This window comes from Xenopus tropicalis, chromosome 3 (genome assembly GCF_000004195.4).
Source record: "Xenopus tropicalis strain Nigerian chromosome 3, UCB_Xtro_10.0, whole genome shotgun sequence".
NCBI lineage: Eukaryota > Metazoa > Chordata > Amphibia > Anura > Pipidae > Xenopus > Xenopus tropicalis.
In genome coordinates this window covers 100,719,217-100,741,984 of record NC_030679.2, presented here as the reverse complement: position 1 = coordinate 100,741,984, position 22,768 = coordinate 100,719,217, and the positions used below count along the sequence as shown (strand labels likewise).

The window sequence follows — 22,768 nt, the reverse complement described above, 5'->3', positions numbered from 1 at the left end:
TTAAGAGGGGTTTGGATGATTTCTTGAACAAGCATACCATCCAAGCAGGGTCAGACTGAACCGTCGGGACACCGGGAAAAAACCCGATGTGCCCCAGCAGCCCAGACCCGATCCCTGCAGGGCACTTTAACAAGCCACAGGTCTCCCTCCCGCCTCCCCCGACGCACTGACCGTAGGTTTAATTTAGGTGTGCTTGGGGAAGGAGGTCGAACAGGTGGGGTGGCCTGCGGGGGGCGGGGTTTGAAAGGGGGCCATTGGGGGGTGCAGGGGCCCCCAAGGCAGAAGCCCCAGTGGGCCCTGCACCCCCCCCCCCCCCAGTCTGACCCAGTATCCAAGGCTATTGTGATGCTAAAATCTACAGTTAGTTGATGTTGGTATATATGCTTTATGTATGCAATTGTATAGATAGGTCAGTATAGGTTTTTGTGTACTGGGTGTACTTGACGGTCTTTCTTTCAACCCTATGTAACTATGTTCCCAGATGTCTCAGTCTTTCTTCACACAACCAGTACCATTTCATTGCACAGGTTTTTTCATGGCTGCTTACAAATGGCATTTCATTCACACCTGTCTCCACAAAGAATGCTTCCCCAACACCTTCAAAACTATATTGAGGTCTTACTATAAACATGTAACATGAACAGATCATGTGAACACTAGGGCACACTTAGAACATCTAGTCACAAGGGCTGCACTGATTGCATTAAAATTGGAGGGGAATTGTGGCAACCCAAAAACTAGCAATCATTACAATTGTCCCTTATTTATTAAGTAGCAGAGTATCTAAGTCACTCTTGCCACATATGGGTCAATGCACCAACCACTGTGACTGGAAAATACCACAGTTGTGTATGCTCTTAATCCATTCACTATAATTATAAAGCACTGCGGTACAAAAATCTGCTTCATTTTAGCTTTTATCAGCAACACATAAAAAGTGGAATTGGACATCTAAAGTGATTTGTTTTGTATGAGCGTGTAAGGTGTTTTTTTTGTTTTTGATGTTTATAGAACTAAACCTGCACCATAATTTAAGCACAGTTTTATTTATTTACTCAATTGCTCATTTTGTTCCACTGTCTCAATAGTCTGAGCTTCCTGTTTCAGACTTTTCTGTTCCCACATATATTGTTCAAATATTGGCTTGTATATGTATACCCCACCAGCAACTCCTAGAAATGTTGCTAAGAAAAGCTGAGGTAATGAAAGTCTTCGATACATCTCGAGTAACTTGCCAGGGGATAAATCAGTTCCACTTGGAACCTGAAAGAAACAAAATGACACAGAAAACAAAATCAGAACCAGATGAACTACAATCCTTTCACATATAAACCCTGCAGTAGCTAAAAATGTTTAGTAGTCCCCCTTTGTCCCATAGCCTACATGGTGTTACCCTAGTGATTTTGCCTACTGACATCTGCCTAAAGAGGAGACAATACTTAGATGTAGCTAGTAACCCCTGTACATCCAAATACACTCGTTACTGAGGAAAAAACTCCCTACATGTATTTCCAAGTACGGTCAACATTGCACATAAGGGTGAAGACACACGGAGCTACTAGTAGCAGATACTTGTCGTGGCTACTAAAACAGACAATGCTGATCATTTACGGATAACTGTCTCTATGTGTTTTAGCAGAGGCAACACTCAGTATTGTCTATGGCAGGGTATTTTTTTAGCGTTTAGCAGCTGTGAAAAAGTAGCTGCTACAAGTTGCTCTGTGTATCTTCACCCTAAGGCTACAATGGTCATTGAGAGCTTCCTCATGTAGGACTATATTGGTCTGCAGATTTGGTATTTCCCCTCAGGTTTTAAAATTCAAAAATGAAGAAAACAGCAGCACTCCGGTTGTTTTGAAAAATGTGAATCTTTACTAAGTGCCAAAGGCACCAATAATGCAAATGTGGTTCTACCCCAGTGGGTCTGCATGGAACAAATAACCTGACCCAATCCTGCATGTATATTCAACTTAACAGTAACACCAAAAAATAAAAGTGTTTAAAATAATTAAAATGGAAAATTAAGAAACATGTACTGTTGCACTGTGCTGGTAAAACTGATCTGTTAACTCAGCTAATATGGCTAAATAGCACAGGTTAAATAGCAGATAAGCTCTGTAGAACACCATTGTTTTTTACATAGTGTGTCTGCTATCTGCTATGTAACTTGAACCTTTTCTCCTTTGAATTGCAGCTTTTCACAGCACACAGCAGCTTTTTGATATGAACTTTCTGAAGCAAGGATATCTTTTGTAATATTTGTAATTCTGCATTTTTATTCAACATCTGCTGTGTATTTGCGCTGAGCCCTGCATTTCACTTGGAAAAAAAACCTAGCTCAGTTTTGTTGCAAAGTGCTTCTGGCATCCTTAATTTTCCTTTTCCATTTACTTTACTACATCCTGCAGTGGGACTTGTCTGTATTACAGCCAAATGGGGTTACAGCTGTTTCTGTGGTACATAAACATGCATTAAATAATTAAGGTTTAGGGATGCTAAAATATAATATATAATAATAAAATCTGTCCCATGAGAAGCCATCTATTGGTAACCTCGCCAGAAAAAATGTACCTTCCTTCGTCAGTCACTTTACTAGTAATAGAAATATAATAATAATAATATAGTAATAGTTTAGGGCTACATTATAACCTGCCTTATGTAACCATGCACAGGCAATATCTTCCTACAACAAGTAAGCACTCCGCAAATGCGGGCTACCGAAACTGTAAGTGGCATAACATTACGGTAAAGGTGACTTACACTACTTGTAAAAGCGACAACACAAGTCAAGCACACACCAACCAGCGGCATAGGCTAAAGACAGCAGCTACGGGTTCGCCCGAGGTCCAAAACAATGGCTGCAATAGCGCTTTCCGCCATTAAGCACGACGTCTATTTATGGCACTTCAGTAGTTAAAAGTTCATTTTCGTTCAAAGATTGCGTCGCGGTTTGATGGTGTCACAGGGAAGTCATGTCACAGGGAAGTCATGTCACATTCTTCCCGTGATCTGTGCGCCAAATACAAGTTTAGATCTGCCCTCTGGCTCTTTTGAAATCACCCCCCACCGCGGCTCTAAGATAAGTGTTGTAGTTACAGGAAAACTAAGCCTGTCGGCTGGCCGGCGGGTATTGGCAGCTGAGGAGCAGTAAGAGGGAGCCCTGGCGCGTCACAGCCAAAACAAGGAAGTGACTGAGTGATCGTGAGTCTCATGGGAGCTGCAAGGTGCAGAGTTGCTAATGGACAAGGTACGGAGCAGGGCCATGTGGCCTTACCGGCGGCAGGACTCACAGGGAGCTGTGAAGCTGAGGAAGAGGAAATCAAGGCTGTACAGCAAGGAAGCCTCTAGCGCTTGTACTGGAGCAGGTAACTCGCATGCCCTGGCTCCTACCCACTGCCACTGGCCCCTACCCACCGCCACTGGCCCCAACCCACCGCCACTGGCCCCAACCCACCGCCACTGGCCCCAACCCACCGCCACTGGCCCCAACCCACCGCCACTGGCCCCAACCCACCGCCACTGGCCCCTACCCACCGCCACTGGCCCCTACCCACCGCCACTGGCCCCTACCCACCGCCACTGGCCCCTACCCACCGCCACTGGCCCCTACCCACCGCCACTGGCTCATGTTTCTTATACCCGCTGCCAAATTGCGTCTCATTACAAGGCAGTAAATACAATCTTGTACATTAACTTTTAGTATGGTTTAGGCAGTGAAATTCCAAGACAATTTGCAGTTGGTGGTTTTTTGGTTTTTTTTGAGATTTTGGAATTTAGCATTTTGTTCAGCAGCTTCCCAGTTTGGAATTTCAGCAGCTATCTGGTTGCTAGGGTCCTGTTTCCCTTGCAACTAGGCAGTGGTTTAAATGAGAGACTAGAAGCTGAAAAGGAGAGGCCTGAATAGAAAGATAAGTAATTTAAAAGTAACAATAACTACACTTGTTGCCTCACAGAGCAATAGTGTTTTGGCTTCCTGGGTCAGTGACCTTTATTTGAAAAGTAATGTATATAAATAAATTAATTAATTGTTTTTAATATTGATTGTGTTCTCCACCTACTTGAATCATAAATTCATTGAGACGTATAATCGAGTGCAATATAGAGGGCCCTGGTCTTCTTAAATGAACTAAGTTATTCTTAAGTGAACTAAGAATTACCGCCACCATAAGTGGCTAAATTAAGTCTGTTAAAGCAGGAATGCTCAGAGGCAAAAAATAGTTACTTTATTTGAAGAGTGGCAGAAGGCAATTAATTAAAAAAAAAACTATAAAAATGAAAACCGGTTGATAAGTTGCTAACAACAGGCTGTTCTGTAACATACTGAATATTATTTTTTTGTTGCTATGGGTAATTGCACTGGTTAAGTTTAGCACCTATGATAGTAAATAAGCCCCAAGGTGCTTACCTAGTAGTAGCTTAGCTAACTTTGGAATATGGCTGCCTTTTGGAATGCTTTAAGGCAGTGTTCCCCAACCAGTGGCTCATGAGCAACATGTTGCTCATTTTTGAATTTCTGCTATGGAGGCAAGTTTTGGCTGCATAAAACCAAGTATAATGCCTAACAGCGCCTTCTGTAGGCTGCCAGTCCACATAGGGGCTATTAAGTAGCCAATTAAAGCTCTTATTTCTACCCCTAGGAACATTTTTTAATGCTTGTGTTGCTTCCCAACACTTTTTCCATTTAAATGTGGCTCACGGGTATGAAAGGTTGGGGATCCCTGCCTTAAGGGCTTCAGCACATATAGTGTTTTTATCACAGCTATTTGCTGTGGCATTCAGTGGCTACCACTTGCCAAAAACTTGGTTCTTGCAATAGTTGTTTGATAATTTTCATTTACAAAATTAACTAAATATGAAACTTGAATGGGTATGCAGATCTGTTGTTGCCAGGCAGTTATCAGACAATTATGTCTTGAGTCATTTTGTTTTCTCAGGTCTCTTTGGAGAAAATACTTACCTTGTCTTGGCAGCAGTTGGTTTCCGAATATTTAACTGCATGATGGTCCAAACAAGCTTTGTTCCAGATGAATACTGGCAATCTCTTGAAGTTGCACACAAGATGACCTTTAAATATCCTTAATTTTACATCTGATGCCTTTTTTTTAAATCTACCATTGCATCTTTCAGTTTCAGCCCCACAGCAGTTGCATTTTCTGTACTGTATATTTTCCATAGATCTAGTGTGCAATGGAAATACTAAACCTGGCTAGACTAGCCTTTTTCATATCTGGCAATGGCACAATTGACCTTAACACTATTAATTATGGGTATTTAACTTGGGAGTGGACTGAAGGTTTAAGAGGGTTTTCATACCCTCTGATGTTTGCAACTATATATAAAGCGTTATATTTGCTTGGCAAGGATCATGTCTGGTGTCTGGTGAGTAAAATCCTTATCACTAATTTTATAATACATGTATACTGTAGTTAATCACTGCCATGCTTTCCCATTTTGGAATATATCTTTGTGAGTATACATATGCAGTTTTTAGCAGAAATAATCAAAGGTAAATGTAGGTTACAAGATATATTAAACACAGGCACTCCCCTAATTGTTTAAAGAAAAGACTAACCCAAAAAATCCCATTTGAAAGGCCACCATTAATTAAAAATTCTTACGCTACAGCCACACAAGCTTGATTCTCAGGTTGTGGATAAACTCAGGCCTAGAATCAGCGCCTTCAATCCAAACAGCCTGCTCCCGAAGCCAATGCGTTGGCCTGGGTGCAAAAGGATCAGCCCTTGGCCTGCATTTATCCGCAAGCTAAGAATCAGCCTTGTGTGGCTTAGACCTTAATGCATTTACCTGATCTTTTATTGGCACAGCAGAATGATTTTCCTCCCACCCACATACAATCTCCCCTCGTGCCACTGCCTTTAACAGGGCTCTGCAACACAGAACTGCAGGCTCACTAACCAATATAGAATTATATACTTTTGAAAAATTCAAGACAGGCTCCAGTGTGGTTCAAGGGTGGATATTTGCCTTGTACCTCATTCTAAAACATGTTGTGTGGTGTGTGATGTACACAGTGCAGTAGTCTTGATCATTACTGTTCTCCACCACGGGGCAGTGGTGATCAAAATGCCACTTTACCATAAGCCTTTTCTTAACTGCTACCAAATTGGCCCATATAAGGTACCAGAACAACTCCATTTGCTTATTAGAGGTTTCTGCGCTTTATTCAGAAATTGTAAATCGTAACAATGGAAATCTTTGGTAACAATGGAAAGCTTGCCATAGATAAAATCTAAACTTTTTCTCTACAGATCTGGGTTCCTAGACTGGTACAGGCGATATTTTCAGGCATTGCAGATATAAGACTATATAGTCTTGTAAGGCACCTGGAGAATACAGAATTGGCAAAGTGGGTGGTAAGTGTAACCAGATTTATTGTGATTGTTTGTCATTGCCCTTTAAAAGAAAAAAAGGGTTTTGTTTTAATTTCATATAAGAATTTATAGGAATTGTAGACTTTACTTGTGAAAAGGGGTTACTGTTCTTTTAATATGGTTATAAAGATAAATGAGCTAACCAATAAAGCAATGGCATTTTATTTTTAATGGATAACTAAAGCTCAACACTGACTTAGAAAAGGCTCTAAAAGACTGCAGGCTCTAGTGACAGAATGACCCAGATTGCTATAGGATTAGTAGGAGTCATTGAAGTTTTCAACTCATCAGTTGTTGACCATCTGCCATAAAAAAGATTGATGTGCCTCCAATGGCTCTATTTTGGGCAAGCACCTTGTAAAGATAGCTGTAATGCAGGGATTCTTGCTATGAGGCAAAATGGATCCTATTGTTTTACGGAGGGTCTCCGTGTTCCCCCTGTATGCCCTGGAAATGTCCTCCTGCAGTAGAAAATTGTAATAAAAACAGGGCATGTAACAATGCTATAGTTGCCCTGCCTGCTGCTGTTAGGGCTTTACAATTAAATTTATTTTATTGTGTGTCAATTGTTATTAAGGCCTGTGACAGACAAGGTGTTTTATCACCCGTGGGAAATCTCCTCTTCCAGCGGTGAAAAAGCTCCAAAAAATACCTGCCCCTCTTGATTCATTTAATGGCCATAAAACACTTTACGCCAATCCAAGGTAATCAATTAGTAAATGACGGCATTTACTGGAAGTTACTTAGGATTGCCACATAAAAGGCTTAAGCCACACTGGGCTGATTATCAGCATGCATGCAGCCAGGGAGGGGCAGGTATTTTCGGGAGCTTTATCGCCTATTGGAGAGGAGATTTCCCACATGTGATACGGCGGCCAGCCTGTCATGGCACTTAGACTATTTCAACCTTTGGACTACAAAATAAAATAGAAAAGATTAATGAGCTGCAATGTTTCTCTTTTATGTTAATAATTATCTTATGTTTAGTTCTTCTGCCAGCTTTGCTCGTGGTTTACATGGTACTGCTCTACAAGAACTCTAACCAACACAATGGAAGCCGTGCTCAGCACTTTTGCTCTATATTATTATCCTCTGGAAGGTTCAAATACAAAGAATAGGTGAGGATACTGACTAATATGTTGGAAGAGTTGTATTTGTAATTACCTATTGTGTAAATATGAATAATTGTCTTCTTGTCCTTTAGCACCAAATATCTAATCTGTGTAGCACTGGCATTCCTTATTCGCCCAACTGCAGTTATTCTTTGGGTTCCTTTACTCTTTTACCACTTTGCAAAAGAAAAGAAGAAAGCAGACCTTGTTGTGAATCAATATTTGCCTGTTGGGTAAGAGTCTTCTCAATTATATTCACATTACAATCATACATTCTGTTGCCTTCATCCAGGAAACAGGCCACTGCTTTTTAGCAAAGTCTTCACTCTTGTAGTATTAATACATTTTATGTAGTGAATAAAGTGGGAGTGTCATGACCTGCTTATATAAAGGTCATGGAACTTCAAGGTGACTTCTAATATCCTCATATTTTATATTATTTATATTTTTTAACAGGAGGTACAGGTATGGGACCTGTTATCCAGAATGCTTGGGACCTGGGATTTTCCTGATAAGGGATCTTTCGGTAATTCGGATCTCCAATCTTAAGCCTACTAAAAAATTATTTAAACAGTAATTAAACCCAAAAGGATTGTTTTGACTCCAATAAGGATTAATTATATCTTAGCTAGGATCAAGTACAAGGTACTGTCTTATTATTACAGCGGAAGAGGAAATCATTTTCAAAAATTAGATGGCCTTCCCGTAATTCAGAACTTTATGGATAATGGGTTTCCGGATAAGAGGTCCAATACCTGTACTTTATTTATTAATAAGATTCTGTTGGTCATGTGACAAATGACATCACTAAGCATGATTTATATAGTGGATAATGTACCCCCTACTATAAATTATAATGATATAAGTCACTGGGTAGTTATGTGACCAAAATATTATGTATACAGTATTTCTAACTGCAGAAAGTTGATTCTTCTGTAGTTCTACTGATTGGCCAATATCCTCTCCATGTAGCACCACACAGGTCGATCATTTGTCTGTCTGTGGAGCTACAGGAGGGCATATAACAGCAGATCTACATTCTTCTTGTACCTAAAGCATAAACTTGTATTATATGGAATAAAACACATCTACTGGGTTTTAATAGGATATTGGAAGTCAATTTTGAATTCTGTGAATTGTGCCTGTGGCCATATTTACTAAACTCAAACAAAAGTATGCTGCACCTTTAAGTAATTACTATTTAATTGTTACATAATCACACTTCTGAGGATTAAAAAAATTAAACAAAAAGTTCATGATTTTTTTATATCTTTTTTTTAGGACATAGAATGTTTTCTGCTTGGAAGTATGTACATTAATTTATTGCATATTTTTATATTTTGCAGGATTTTAACTCTTGCTACATCATTAATAGTTGACCGAATATTTTTTGGTAAGGTATGTCACCATGGACTTGGATAACAATTCATTATCTATGTAAAATATAAAAAAAAAATAGGAAATTATCTTTTTTTTTTTTATTGCAAATGGTGGCAAATAACATGCTGATCAACATATTCAGACTTTGTATTTACCTTACACTTGCCTTGAAATGGCTTCTTTAAATCAGATTAAATGTAAGTTAATTTCTTCCCCATTGCATTGATCTGTTTGTATAAAGACATGTGAACCCTACTTTTTTCCTACCATGTATAAAGATTGGGCATATCTCCTCCACCCAAATGGCATCATTTGTATTACATATATCCCCTTTGTTCGCAAATTTTTCTAAAACAAATAGCAGCTTTCCCCTGGCAGCCATTTTCCCTCCGACACATAGGCATGTTTCTTCAGCAGAGTGCACAGCTAGAGCAGAGTTTCTATGGAGACCAGCAATGCCATCTCTTCATTGGCTGCTAGACTGGAGGGAGTGTTTAGTAACTTGAGTTGAGAAGAACTGAGCATGCCCAGTAGCCAACAGCCAATTACATTCCTAAGGGAGGGGGCTGAGTGAGTTAGAGGAGGAGGAGGAGGAATCCCTGAACAACAGGAGTGGCAGGTATTTCAAGTTTTTAAAGAGGATGTTCACTGATTTGTGGGGTTTTACATGACTTATACATGTTCAGGTTTGGCCATTTATGATCATACTGCCAACCAATCTGGGTAAGTGTATCCAGTCATGTTCTCCTCACACTGATAATCCTTGATCCTCTAGGATGGTAGGATAATTGGTCCTGAGAGAAACTTTCTGCAGTTTGTGGGGAAGAAAGTGAAGAGGCATTGTACTGCTGCTGCTCAATCGCTGGGCGGTTGGCCCCAATGGAAGGAACACTAGAATGGCAGCCATGCATATCTGTGGCCTATCATACAGTATCTGTTTGGGGTCAGTCAGATAGTGTGCAAGTTGGGTTCATTTATGGCAACCATTACAGTCCATCTTATCCTTTTAGGTACCTGGTGAATATCTCTTTGCTTTCAAATCACACCAAAATTCACCAATGGAGCCTAGTGTTTATGCCTATGCACATTTTGTCCTGCCATAGAAGCAAAACAATTGAACATTTCTCTTGAGGATTTAGAGGGCGGAGTTGGAGGGCCAAATTGTGTTTGCGTTGCTTTAGTAGATTCACCAAATCCTTATTTTGGATTGGTCCGCATACCAAATCCTCCACAAAAGATTCAGCAAAATCCCATACTGAATTTAAATGCGAATTTCCATATTAAAATCTGGCAAAAAAAATGAACAAAAAATTGTTGCATTGTGTTGTTAAGTGTGGTTTTAAAGTCATATGACTTTAAGGGTTTGGATTTAGTTTAGCTCAGTCTTAAGTTTTCAGCCAAATTGAAACCAAATCCTTTACAAAAAAACGTGCTAGTATTTGTCCGGATTCTGAGCCCTGGATTTGGTGCTTCCCTGTTTCTGTAGCACAAACGCTGTTACATTGCACATACAAAGGTTTGTAATGAAACAAACACTTCTGCAGTGTATTATAATGGCTTGCCCACAGCATGGACAAAGTGTTTAGTAGGGCTTAGGTTTGTATAATAAAGCAGTGCATCTTTGCACATTCAAAGGCACCCTTTCACTGGAAGAACTCTAAATCAGGAGTAAATAAAAGATCACTTTATTAAAGAAGAAATAAACCTTTTTCTCCCCTATCTTTAAAATTTCTCTAAATAACCCCCAGAGTAACATATCCCTGTCCCTGCATTCAGTCTGATCAAGTTTTTGATGCTCTACTTCCTGGTACAGTGTGAAGCCCCACTTTTCTCTGCCTGTACACCAGGCCAAAAAAGCTGCATTACAATGTGCACAGAATCCATTATTTTGTGATTTGGCCTGACCCCAAGTCCTTCATGAAAGATTCAGCCTAGTACCGAACTGAATCTGAATATTAGGACAAGGAAGGGTTAAAGAGAACAGCGTGTGGTGGGAAATTTTCAGCTTCTGTGTTTATGTGACAGAAAATCATGTGATTTTAAGGATTCGGTTCGACCAAGAGCGTGGATTTGGCCCAGTCCTGGGAATAAAGGCCGAATTCCGTACCGAATCCTGGATTTGGTGCATCCCAAATAATAAGTAATAAGAAATTATGTGGGGCTGCATTTTAGAACCCTTTTACACAATTTTTCAACCCTAGTTTGAAAATCCATAAACTGTGATTTGACAAATATTTTGTTTCTGAGCTGCTTTGGATTAAAACACTGTCATTGTTTCTCTTACCATTTCCCTAGTGGACCTTTGTTCAGTGGAACTTTCTGAAGTTTAATGTGCTGCAGGATTTGGGATCTTTCTATGGCTCTCATCCTTGGCACTGGTATTTCACCCAAGGACTTCCTGTCATCCTGTGCACCCACCTACCCTTCTTTATTCATGGCTGTATGGTGGCCCCAAAAAAATACCAGATTCTTTTGGTAGCAGTAGGTTGGACTGTTTTAACATACAGGTAAGAAAGTAAGGTTACTGTTGCCTTATGTTGAATTATGATGTACCGTATATACTCGATCCGAATATAAGCCGAGGTACCTAATTTTACCTAAGAAAACTGAAAAAACGTATTGACTCGAGTATAAGCCTAGGGTGTTTTTTTTTTTGGGGAAGGCTAAGGAAGCTGCCATACTAAGTATCAAGTACTTGCTATCCTGCTGTGTGCGCTCCCATCCTGCTGTGTGCACTCCCATCGCAATGCAGCATGTCTCCCAGCACAACTGACAGCAAAGCTTCTACTTGTGATAGTGCATCAGGGTTTGCATATTCTAAATTTTCAAAGTCCGTGTTTATGTGGAAAAAAAGTCACATGATTTTAAGGCCAGAGGTGTGGATTTGGATGAATCCTGGATTCTGTGCATCCTTAATTTTAATTACTTTCATACATAAGATGGAAATTCAAGCAACTGGCAAGCTTTGGTAAATTCTGCTGAGGGTACCATATATGCGGATCATGCATATATGCATATATTCCCAAATCAGTGCCTGCTGCCTCTTCCATTGGCTTGGCCTGTGAGTATAGCACACTGTGTTCTGCATGCGAGTCACTGGGTGGCAGCACTGTGTGCAAGTTGTGTGATAATGCTATGTAAGTTTGCTTCACTCTACTCAAACACATATTTGCACTGATATTATACATTATTATACACTTTGAACACTACCATTGTAAATAAAACACTGTGCTTTGCTTATACCTATATAACATGGCTATAACCGTGAACTTATACCATGTACTTCAGCCTGCTGTAAAGACTGTCCATCGGAGTTCTTCACATATGAGCCTCCTTAATAAGCTGTGCTGTTGCTGTCAGCGCTCCTCACATATGCGCTTCCCTAGCATGAAGCCGTGCGAGCACGCGTGTGCGCCCGTCCACGGGTGGGGGGGGGGCTGTACTGAATCTAACTCTTAAAATAACATACCGTATATACTCGAGTATAAGCCGAGGGTGACTTTTTCAGCACATTTTTGGTGCTGAAAAACTCTGCTTATACTCGAGTATATACGGTATGTTTTATCGTGTATGCATAGCAGTTACTTAATTTCAGTTAACCTTTAGAAAGATGTATGTAGAATGCCATTCTGAGACAAATTGCAATTGGTCTTCATGTTTTTGTGTGTTTTTTGTTTTTTTGTTTTTTTTTAATAATTTGGCTTTTTGTTCAGCAACTCTTTGGTTTGGAATATCAGCATCTGTTTCCCCAAGTAACCAGGCATTGATTTGAATTAGAGGCTGGAAGATATAATATATATAATACATCTAAGAAGCTGGCACTCACGTTTAAATCCAAAAAATCATGCCTGCTGTACCGGAATATTATATATTATTATATATATATATATATATATATATATATAAAATAAAGAATAGGGCAGTCTATAATATAACTGGGGATCGATGATGACGATTCGGAGGCCTAATAAAGTATCTATGGTTGGACTTTATGCCGTGAGAGCCGTTTCTGAAGGGGTATATATATATATATATATATATAATATATAAACTGTACTTGATTTGCAGTGTTAAATTAATACAAATGTAACAAAAGCTATAGATGTTCATGGCCTGAATTTACTAGGCTGTAAATGGCTGAATGGCAATTAGGAATGGATTAAGTTCTAATTGGTGATTAGTGACATCACTTTTTTCTATCTTTCTAGTGCACTAAGCCATAAAGAGTTTCGCTTTATCTATCCTGTACTGCCAGTTTGCATGGTGTTCTGTGGTAAGAACAATCCTCCCTCATGTATTTAATACCTTGCGGTTGTGCAGAGTTGGTGAACCTGTTGTCAATTAATAATTTATGATTGCTCGAGTCTTTTAGGCCTCTTCCTCCCCGTGTTTTCAAACCAGATTTTCAAGTTTGAGAATACCGTAGGTATGTTTAGTGTAGGTTTTACCAATAAATCAGGCCATATTTAACATAATTGAGGTTATTAAAGACACTATGTTTGCCAAGGTCCAGTAGCACACTACATATACTGGTCACCTGTTTAAAAGCAAACATCTTATTGGTTGCTATGGGTTACAACACCTGGCAAAATTAGTGTCTTTTGTTGCATATAGGAGAAAATGTTCTATCGTACCTGCATGCAAGTAAGAAAACTGAATACACTTTTTTTTTTTTTTTACACTAATCAACAGAAATAGACTTGTGTCAAAGTGAAAACAGATCTTTGTAAAGTGAATTGAGTTAATTACAATGAACAAAAAAAAAACAATAACTGATTGCAAAATGATGCCTTTCCTCAAAGTCAGTATGTAGCAGATATTTATATTTTATTATTTTTAATGCAATCCATGCAAACTACAATATTCTGAACTTTTTCATGTTCATAATAGGATTCTCATTTTCCAACTTGAAAAGATGGAAGAAAGCAGCTGTGGGATTCTTGGTTTTATCCAACTTGTTTCCTGCCTTGTACACTGGATTAATCCATCAGCGCGGGGCACTAGATATTATGCCTGGTATTCAGAAGCTCTGCCAAACGGAGAACTCCTCAGCATCTCTCTTTGTTCTGATGCCATGCCACTCCATTCCCTTTTACAGGTGAGCGGCTTCCTTATACATGCACTGTGAAACCCATGGCTTCTCTGCTCTCAATAGGAACTGAAGCTACTGCATTGTTCCAATAGTCGGGAACAGCAGTGTAGAGAATAGCAAAGCACATACAGATAGGACTATAATAATTACATTTACAAATACAGGTATCCATTATCCAAAATCCTTGGGACCTGGGGTTTTCCAGATAAGGGTTTACAACCCTGTGAAATCCTTGTGAGAGCAGGACTGTAATACAGATCACACTGATCAAGCTGTATAACACAGACCGCCCTGGTTGTTGCGTAGCCATGTAGTTCAGACATAAAAAATATTAGCCCTGACTTTAAAGACCTAGGGATTCTATATTATCCATGTGGGACTGGGTGCTGATCAAACATACAAGCTGCCTAACTGATTTATATGTTTAATTGGTTTATTAGTTTAATTAATCTCTCAGACACCAGGGATATGGACTGCCAAGATCATAAAGATAAGGAACTTTGTGAGTCTAATCAGGTAGACTGGGCCCTGGGCCACGTTTAACTCTCTCAGACCTGCGAAGGTCAGTTTACACCTAAAACACCTTTGCTAAAATTGAACACAAATTACATTCTGATTACTTTTTTCCTTTATAAAACACTAAATTGAAAGTTGGGCTATTTTTACTGAATTTACCCTTCCTTTATAAAAAGGGCAATTTGTTATCTACCTTTGAACAAACCCCTTCCTTCTTTAAGCAGCTGCCTTTGATCAGCTCATTATTAGGGGCTTCTTAGTGAACTGATAATTAGCAGCTCTTCTGAAGTTCAGTGGGACAGGAAGCACTAAAGTTAATCTGTAGTCTTGTTTAGTGCCGGAAATGTAAGATATTTCCTAAATAAAACAATAGACAAAAAGTATGTTTAGCACAGGCCCTATTCACTGAGCTCATATTAAAAAGGGGTGTATACTCTTACTCTAAACCAAAATATTTTTATAAAAGGAGAATTATTACGAAAATTTAAACTCCATCTCATTCCTTCGTGGGATTCAGATAATATCAAATGTTTGCTTGGATAATAGTTATATAAGTTATGAAGTTAATACCTATTTATCAAAGAAAATGTGCCCACACTCGTCTCCAAACGAGGTGCATGGTTAAAAAAATACATATGTTTGGTAAGGACCAGCACTCTCAAATATAAAAACGAAATGTCTTTATTTCACACGTTTTGGTTACATTTATCTTTACATTTACTTTATCATATATATGTATAATCCTATGCTGAAGGCTGAAAGTAGTAGATGAGAAAAGTAGAGCAAACCGCTTTACCTGCGCCTACATTTAACTAATAGATACCCACCTAAGCCTTATATTGCACTGTAGCTACTTGCAGGTTTCTGCCCCACTGCTCCTTTCAGAGGCATGCTTGTGCACTTTCATAGGGCTGCAGGTAAGAGACATGACCCTATGCTTATTTAATTGGATTTGTCCTTTTTAAAAGGCATCTAGCAAACCCCCACCAGAGCAGAAGGCTGTTGCCATACTTGATCTGACAATTCAACTAACCAAGCTTACCTGCTGCCATAGGTTAATATTAGCGAGCAAATTCAAGGGCCACCCATGTATATATTTATGTGCATATATGCTGCTGTGTAGCAGTCACTATTATCAAGAAGCTTTATTTACTTTGCTCCCAAAAACACTGACATTGCAGTCCACTTCTGCCACTAGACTTGCTTCTATCTCTTAAGATTTCTCCATGAGGGTTTTTTTTTTTTACTTAAATCTGTGTTTTGTTTTTTTTTAGCCATGTTCACTGCCCTATAAAGATGAATTTTCTTGAATGTCCTCCAGACCTATCAGATGCCTATGTTGATGAAGCAGAGCTTTTTTATGCAAGCCCTTTGGCTTGGCTCAATGCAGAGTTCTATAACAAGACACTTCTACCAACGCATCTCATCATGTTTAGTGTTCTGGAACCGGTGAGTATTTCAGACCTGCCAATCTCCCTCTTGTATCTTAAGTAGGATGTAATTAAAAATGATTGTTGCAATAATTAAAGGGGTGGTTTCTGAACAAAATCAGCCAGTCGAGCTACTGTCATGAATTTACAGATTCCATTGAATGTAAAATGGCAGGAGCTTCTGCACAGGCTGAAATAACAGAAATACCCCGTGTGCCTTGCCATGTAAATACATTATTTTTAAATTGTGCTTACTTAACGGGGCTCTAAACCCTAAAATATGAATTGGCGTAATGGTATTCTGAGTGGTCCCCCCAGCACTTTTACAACTGACATTAATTTTCTGGTTTAAATGGTTTCTATTTTCAGTTTTAGCTAGTTGTAGACTGCTAGGCAGGCTCGACTGTCAACAGCACTCTTTAAAGGCCCAGTGTGTCAGTCACTCAGAACATGTGACTTTGTCATGTGATTCAGTTGCCGATGATACAGTTGGACCAACAGCCTGCTATAAGCAGTTTAAAAATACAAATATCTCAAAAACCATTAAAAATAGAAAATCAATGTAAATTGCAAAAGTGCTCAGAGATGCACCCCGAGTAAGTTTACATCAATTCACATTTTGGGTAGTGCTATTATAATTGGCTCCTCATGAAGGAGAGAGAGAGTGTGAGTGTGTAGGACCTTCGATTGTAAGCTCTACTGGGGCAGGGCCTGATAAATATTGTATAACATCTGCAAAGTGCTGTGGAATATGCTGGTGTTGTTTCTAAAGGATAATAGTAAATGCTGTAACTACTTGTGTGATAAACCATAACCTTTCCTTAAAGAAAATACTACTTCTTTTCTATAGGAAATACTTTCATTCCTAACAAATAACAACTATGTGAAAACAATGTCTGTATTTCACACTCATGTACCAGAGGGTCGAACAGGAAGTCATATTTATATGTACGAGAGGAAATCTAAATAAATATCACCATCATTCTGTCACAATGCTCAACATTCCTTATGACTGGAGCTTTATAAGGCCTGTACAAGTCATGTATATATGAATGAAGGACCAAGATTTTAATATATGCATATTTTATATACCTAAGTCTAAAGTTTTAATAAATAAAGATGCTGAGACTTTTTTTTATAACTAGTTTGTCTTTATTATTTCTCAACAAACATTAAGTGCAAGAAATTTAGCACAAACCCTGCAGGGCTATGAGTATGCAACAACACGTTCATCAGAAAGCGAGAGGGTCTTACAGCCACAAAAAGCAAATGAGAAAGCATTACAGAATAAAGCCAAATACTTTCCCACCCTCACTATTAGCTAAACTAGGTTACCATTTGCTTCGATACATACAGATTTATTCTTGCAGTTCAGAGATGATTGGTGATGAAATGGAGTCATGCCTATGCTGCATGCACACTACTGCCCAGCGAGGAGAAATCTGCAACTAAAATGCACGATTCAGCAAATCTTTTAAAGGGAAACGCTATCCAATTCATTTGTAGGGGTTAATCTAGCCTTAATTAGCAAGAAGAGCATCATTTCTTTGGACAGTTAATTCTATCAGAAATATGGATAGTTGTCTCACTGCATGTATCATTTCAAAGAATCAGAGCCCAGAACTATGGCAACCCCACCCCCAACCAACCAAGTATATATCACATTTTGCAGTGAGGGAATGTGTTGTGTACACACAAACATATGCCTGCAGAAAGCCAAAGCATAACCCCCTTATTATAAATAGGTCAGATTTTCCCTTTAAAAGAAATGCCACAAAGCTGCACCTGAATATGACAAGAACAACACATTGAATGCATCATCTGCAAGAAACAATGAACAATTCCAGCTCATCTAGACCTATTTTATTCCTCAGTGTGTTTAATATTTGGGATCAAAGGGAAGCTGTCCCAGTTCTATTTCCAAGTTTGCCATGTGCCTCCCATTGTTGCGCCCATGTTTTTGCCATTTACCATCCCTTCTATAACGATACTGGCTATTCTTCTGTTCTTGCTTTCGGTATCTTTGTTCCTCTGGATCCTTCTGTAGAGGATTCTTTTCAGGTTTCCTAAAAATAAAATTCAAAATGAAAATTCTGTCTGGAATGTTTGGCCCTTGTACGGATTGGATTTTAAAAGTTTACAGTAAATGGCAGCCTTGTGCAGAAAGGGCTCATCTCTTATTTTATTAGCACTGTTGCTTTAAAGAAGAAGGAAAGCTACTGGTGCAGTTTCTTCCCAACAGATTACCTACAAAAGGGCCAGCTACAATTCTATATTCTGTAGAATGCTTTACAGCGCTAGAAGCTCTCTGTCTGTTTAAGAAAGCAGCTACCATTTTAGCTTGGTCTGACTTTACTTCCTGCATTTTTTGTGCTCTGGGCTCAGATTACAGCAGAGAGGTGAGGGGGTGGAGGGAAAAGGGAGGGAGGAGCCCTGGAGGATTGAGCTGAAAGAAGGAAATTTGACACAAGCTCATGTGTACTGAATAAAAGAAAGGGAATACAGCGTTTCTTTTCACAGAGGCCTCAGAGCAAGCCTCAGGGGGTGATATATCAATGGTCGTTTGCTTAAAAAAAAAAAACTCATTCGATTTACGATTCAAAAACCTAAATGTCTGGTATTTATTAAGCATGCAAGTTTCTCTAGAAGTCAATGAGAGTTGCTAGACTATAGGGCTTATTTATCTCTGCAATTGCAGTGAGCAAATTACAATTTGGAGCACAATAAACATGTTTTTTCCCCATAATGCAGCATTATTTATATAAAACACAACTCCATCATTGTTTCATTCACAAGTGGGAGTTGCATCAAACCTAGCACAACTACACCAGCAATTTAAAATATTTGGCACAATTGTGTCCAATTTGCAGTAAAGTCTAGTTGGTGTAATTTCTGGTGTTTGGTATGGGAGCGACGTGCCCCCTATTGTTTAGACTCAAATGCACTGTGGCCATTGATCCAGGTGCTAACAGAACCCTGGAACTACCACCCTGCGTGAATAGGTGCAACACTGCTCGATTCAGAATAGGAAGACAGTAGCTGCAAGTGAAACTATACAGCAGTGCGAGGAGGACATTTTGCCATGAATACCTTTAATAAATTGGGTTTTACATGCAACTGACTGCAGGGAAATCTGCAGTTGTGTGTTGTGAATGAGCCCTTATATCTTCCAGAATGCATTAATAATGGAATTTATAGTCGAGCATCATTTCAGTGAGTTAAGAGTAAGTGTTTAGATCCCTTTTAACTGCATCAGAAAAAAGTTCCCTTAACCTGTGCTAAGCTTGCAGTTTAGAAAGATTTATTCATAACATAATCACTTGTGCTTGTGGGTCAGGCAATTATTTGCATTAGTCAGTCATTACTGAGTGATAATGGCCGACAGTGTTCCCCCTGTTTTGCGGTCTGCCTGGTGGAAGTGGAGAATAATCAGGAGCCAAACATGCAGAATGGCCCTGTGTACTTTTATACTAAAATGTTCTTCCACACACATTTTAGCTATGGAATAACCTTCATTTTTGCCCATCTTTTTTTTATCATGAAAAAAAAGCACCATGGGAAAGATAGAGGGTAATATTTTTAAATATCAATATTTCACTTTATAGAGTGAAAGTTCCTTGCACAGTCTGCAGTCCAAAGTGCAATGTGTGAAATCTATCCCCAAAATAATTGTATTATTGTAGCTGGATTATCAAACAGTGGAAGAATAAACCAACCTTGGTCCAAATGTATTATGGTAGCTATTGCCAAAGAAGTGTCTGTAGACAAACTCATCAAGGTCTTCAAAGACTCCACCATTTTTTTTAGTCTGATATTCCTTCATGTCCTCAAGATAATCCTCAACATCATTCACAAAATCAGTAAAAAGCATCTGATCATGAATAAAAACTCCATTACGAAAAAATCTGTTAATGAACAGGTAAAGTTCCTTCCAGTGTCGGAAGTCGGCCACTTGTCCTTCTACGTATATCTGCATTAAATGATTAAATTCTTCCACTCTGACAGGATCAAGTACCTTATTGAAGAGGCTAATAGATTCTTGGTGAGCACATTCAAACACACTAGAGCATCCTTTCTTTGTCGAGTACTGATCGCTGCTCTCTTTGCCCGCAGTATCTGATTTGTGGGTATTCTGATCCTCGACACTTGGGGCATCCTGTGCATGCTTGTAATCATTGTGGTCGGCTGTTGCTCTTTTAGGACCAAATTCCTGGGATTCTGGATTATATTCACGTCGTACAGTGTTTGCTTCCTTGGCCTCTTCCCTCCTCCGTTCTGTGTATTTTTTGTAACGGTTCTTGTCAAACATGTTTTTAGTAGAGTCTTTAAAGTGCCGGAAAGTTGTTTTAACCGAATCGGAGAACTTCTTCAGATTCTCCTTGACTGCCTCTTTGGCCTGTTTTATCTTCTCCTTGTGATGCCTTACAAACTCTTTTGTTGAATTTTTCATGGCATCGAACGTGTCCTTTACTGAACTGAAGAACGTATCCTTTGCTTTCTTCTTTGACTTGTCTTTTGCCTTGCTGTTTTTGGATTGTTCTTTTTCTTTCGACTCATGAATAGTTCCACTTTCCAGCTTCTCGTTTTGTTCTTTGGCTTCAACGTAAAGTCTTTCCCATAAATCTGATCTTTGTTGCTCAAAATTAAGTTTATGTTCTAAATCATGAAGTCGTTGCCTCAAAAGCTGGATCTCTTGAGTATCCTTCATGCTATTTTCTCTTTCAGGGGATTCTCGGTTACTCATCTCCTCAAGTTGTGCTTTCAAAGCTTCAGTAATTTGCTTCTCATTGTCCAGCTCTGTCCTCAGAATTTGTGCTTCTGTTAAGAGAGTCTCCTTCTGAGTACGGAAGCTGCGCACTTTTTGCCGCTCTTCTATCAAGTGTGCTTTTAGCTTCTGATTTTCTGACTGCATGATCTCCCCTCTTCCCTTTTCTTCCAGATTCCTGATCTGTTCTCTTAGTTTTCGTAACTCCTCTTGAAGTGAAGATAAGGCTTGTTCCTCCTTTTCCAGCGATTCCCTTAGATGCTGGTTTTCCACCACAAGATTTTTCTTTTCCACCTCTGTTGTTTTCAGACTGGTTGAAAGACCATCAGCTTCTAACTACAAGTGTTACAGAGATAAAAAAAAAAAGCTATTAAGAATTGCCTCATATAAGCATAAATATAATATTAGGGCAATGTTTAGAACCAAAGTAACCCTGACCAAACTCTCCTACTATTTCTCCCACACCCTATGGGAAGATGAAGTTTTGAGATAAAGTCATAGGAAAATATCAATCTGTTAAGATTTGTCCTACTAGAATGAAATGTACGTTATTATATTGACAGTTCTCACTATCCAGCTTTTAAATCTTCAATGAGTGGAACTAGTCCAAATACTGCTATTTTAGCACATTATAAATAACCACATTTCTCATATCTTTTGATTATTAAAGCAGCCCCCTACCAAAAAGTGTTTTTGTACAGTGAAAGAAATTATAATTCTAAGCAACTTTCCAATATACAGGTATGAGATCTTATCTGAAAACCTGTAATACACAAATTTCCAAATTACAGGAAGGCCATCTCCCATAGACGCCATTTCAAATAATTCACATTTTTAAAAATGATTTCCTTTTTCTTTGTAAAAATAAAACAGTACCTTGAACTTGATAGTAACTAAGCTACATGAATCTGTGTTGGTGGCAAAACAATCCTATGTTTGAATGAATTTCTCTAAATTTAAAATATGGAGACCCAAATAACGGAAATACTCCTTTATCTGGAAAACCCAAGGTCAAGAGTGATTACAGGTCCCATACCTTTACAGTTAAAAAAAATGTTGACTCAATTTAAGATCATATGTAAATGTAATTGTAAGTGAAAGCAGTGCGTGTTTGGACATTTAAATTTACTGTATTCCTGGCTTTGACTCAAGGAACAATGTTGTTAGACAACTCATTAACAGACCTGGAGGAGCCCTGACCCTTAAACTAAAAGGGATGGCACAGATAGCCTTCAGTTGCAAATTACATTTATGCATACCTTTATATAACTTTTTAAATGTTTAATGTATGTATAATGGAAAGTGGCTTAAGGTGGCCATACACAGTAATATTTGCTTGCTTGGTGAGGTCGCCAAACGAGCAAATCTTTCCCCCGATTTGCCCTAGGGCCAAACGATTGCATTGCAATAAAGGGGATAGGAAAAGTTGAGGACCGCAACAATGAGCTGATAAAGTCCCCAATCTGATGAAAAATGAAGCCTGTCTGATGGCAGATATCAGTCAGGGAGGCCTGTTCGAGGGCTCCATACACAGACACAAGGTGCCAAATCTGAAATCTGCCCATATATGGTCACCTTTAGTTATATTTTCTTTTAAAAGGCCAAAAAAAAAAAAATAGGTTTTTGGTTAGAGGACCCTTTAAATCCCGGTATATTTCCATCTTTATAATCTAAGTGTTTAAACAAATACCCTGTAGATCATTATCTCCTCGATGTAGTTGGCCCAGGATAAAATGCATGATCTATGTCTTAACGCTCCCTCACAGAATGATATGTAATGTAACAGGCTACTGCTATTCAACTTGACAGAATGTGAGGTTTTTGTTTTTTTTTTTATAGCAACACTACTTTATGTGAATAACTGTACCAATTTCACATTAATCTTCATGGCTTTTTGGTGTATAATAGGATTTTACTTTTGATTGCATGTATTTCTAACTATAACCGTCCCTTAAGAGATGTAACATGCCAAGAACCAATGAATTATTTGCATGCTGCTTTGTAAATAATTCAGTAGCACTCACTGACTCCGTATGCACAAATAAATGATTTATTAAGTGAATCAGCTTAGAGGTATAAAT

At 38.8% G+C, this 22,768-nt stretch overlaps 3 protein-coding genes across 6 annotated transcripts in view; 1 reads left to right on the top strand and 2 right to left on the bottom strand.

Moving 5' to 3' along the window:
- Positions 1-1,025: 1,025 nt before the first annotated feature.
- pigbos1 (PIGB opposite strand 1) lies at positions 1,026-2,848 on the bottom strand. The gene is made up of 2 exons (XM_018092422.2): positions 2,761-2,848; positions 1,026-1,263 (listed from the first exon to the last, which is right to left on the bottom strand). Exons 1-2 carry the CDS (start codon positions 2,809-2,811, stop codon positions 1,048-1,050), a joined length of 267 nt encoding a protein of 88 aa, XP_017947911.1. The 5' UTR covers positions 2,812-2,848; the 3' UTR covers positions 1,026-1,047.
- Positions 2,849-3,122: 274 nt separating this feature from the next.
- On the top strand, positions 3,123-17,059 carry pigb (phosphatidylinositol glycan anchor biosynthesis class B). 2 transcript variants are annotated; one of them, NM_001127136.1, is given in 12 exon segments: positions 3,123-3,365; positions 4,935-5,070; positions 5,262-5,379; positions 6,270-6,374; positions 7,380-7,510; positions 7,597-7,737; positions 8,851-8,902; positions 11,180-11,391; positions 13,093-13,157; positions 13,775-13,982; positions 15,767-15,941; positions 16,773-17,059. In NM_001127136.1, coding segments are annotated over 12 exon segments (1,590 nt in total). In that variant the 5' UTR covers positions 3,123-3,238; the 3' UTR covers positions 16,893-17,059.
- The window catches only part of ccpg1 (cell cycle progression 1), a 24,589-nt gene continuing 18,872 nt past the window's right edge, over positions 17,052-22,768 (bottom strand). For all 3 annotated transcript variants that reach the window (XM_004912698.4, XM_002942453.2, XM_004912699.4), the window contains 2 exons: positions 19,639-21,023; positions 17,052-17,988 (listed from right to left, as the gene is read on the bottom strand). In XM_004912698.4, coding sequence (XP_004912755.1) covers positions 17,802-17,988; positions 19,639-21,023 — 1,572 coding nt within the window. In that variant the 3' untranslated portion in view covers positions 17,052-17,801. The remainder of the gene's footprint in view (positions 17,989-19,638; positions 21,024-22,768) is intronic.

Excerpts from the sequence above, each read along its gene's own strand:
- pigbos1 (XM_018092422.2), bottom strand. The coding sequence starts at position 2,811 with ATGCCGCTGGTTGGTGTGTGCTTGACTTGTGTTGTCGCTTTTACAAGT. Across the intron at positions 1,264-2,760 it reads TTGTCGCTTTTACAAGTAGT|GTTCCAAGTGGAACTGATTT; the intron begins GTAAGTCACCTT and ends TGTTTCTTTCAG.
- pigb (XM_018091940.2), top strand. The coding sequence starts at position 3,239 with ATGGACAAGGTACGGAGCAGGGCCATGTGGCCTTACCGGCGGCAGGAC. Across the intron at positions 7,511-7,596 it reads GGTTCAAATACAAAGAATAG|CACCAAATATCTAATCTGTG; the intron begins GTGAGGATACTG and ends CTTGTCCTTTAG. Across the intron at positions 11,392-13,092 it reads TGGACTGTTTTAACATACAG|TGCACTAAGCCATAAAGAGT; the intron begins GTAAGAAAGTAA and ends CTATCTTTCTAG.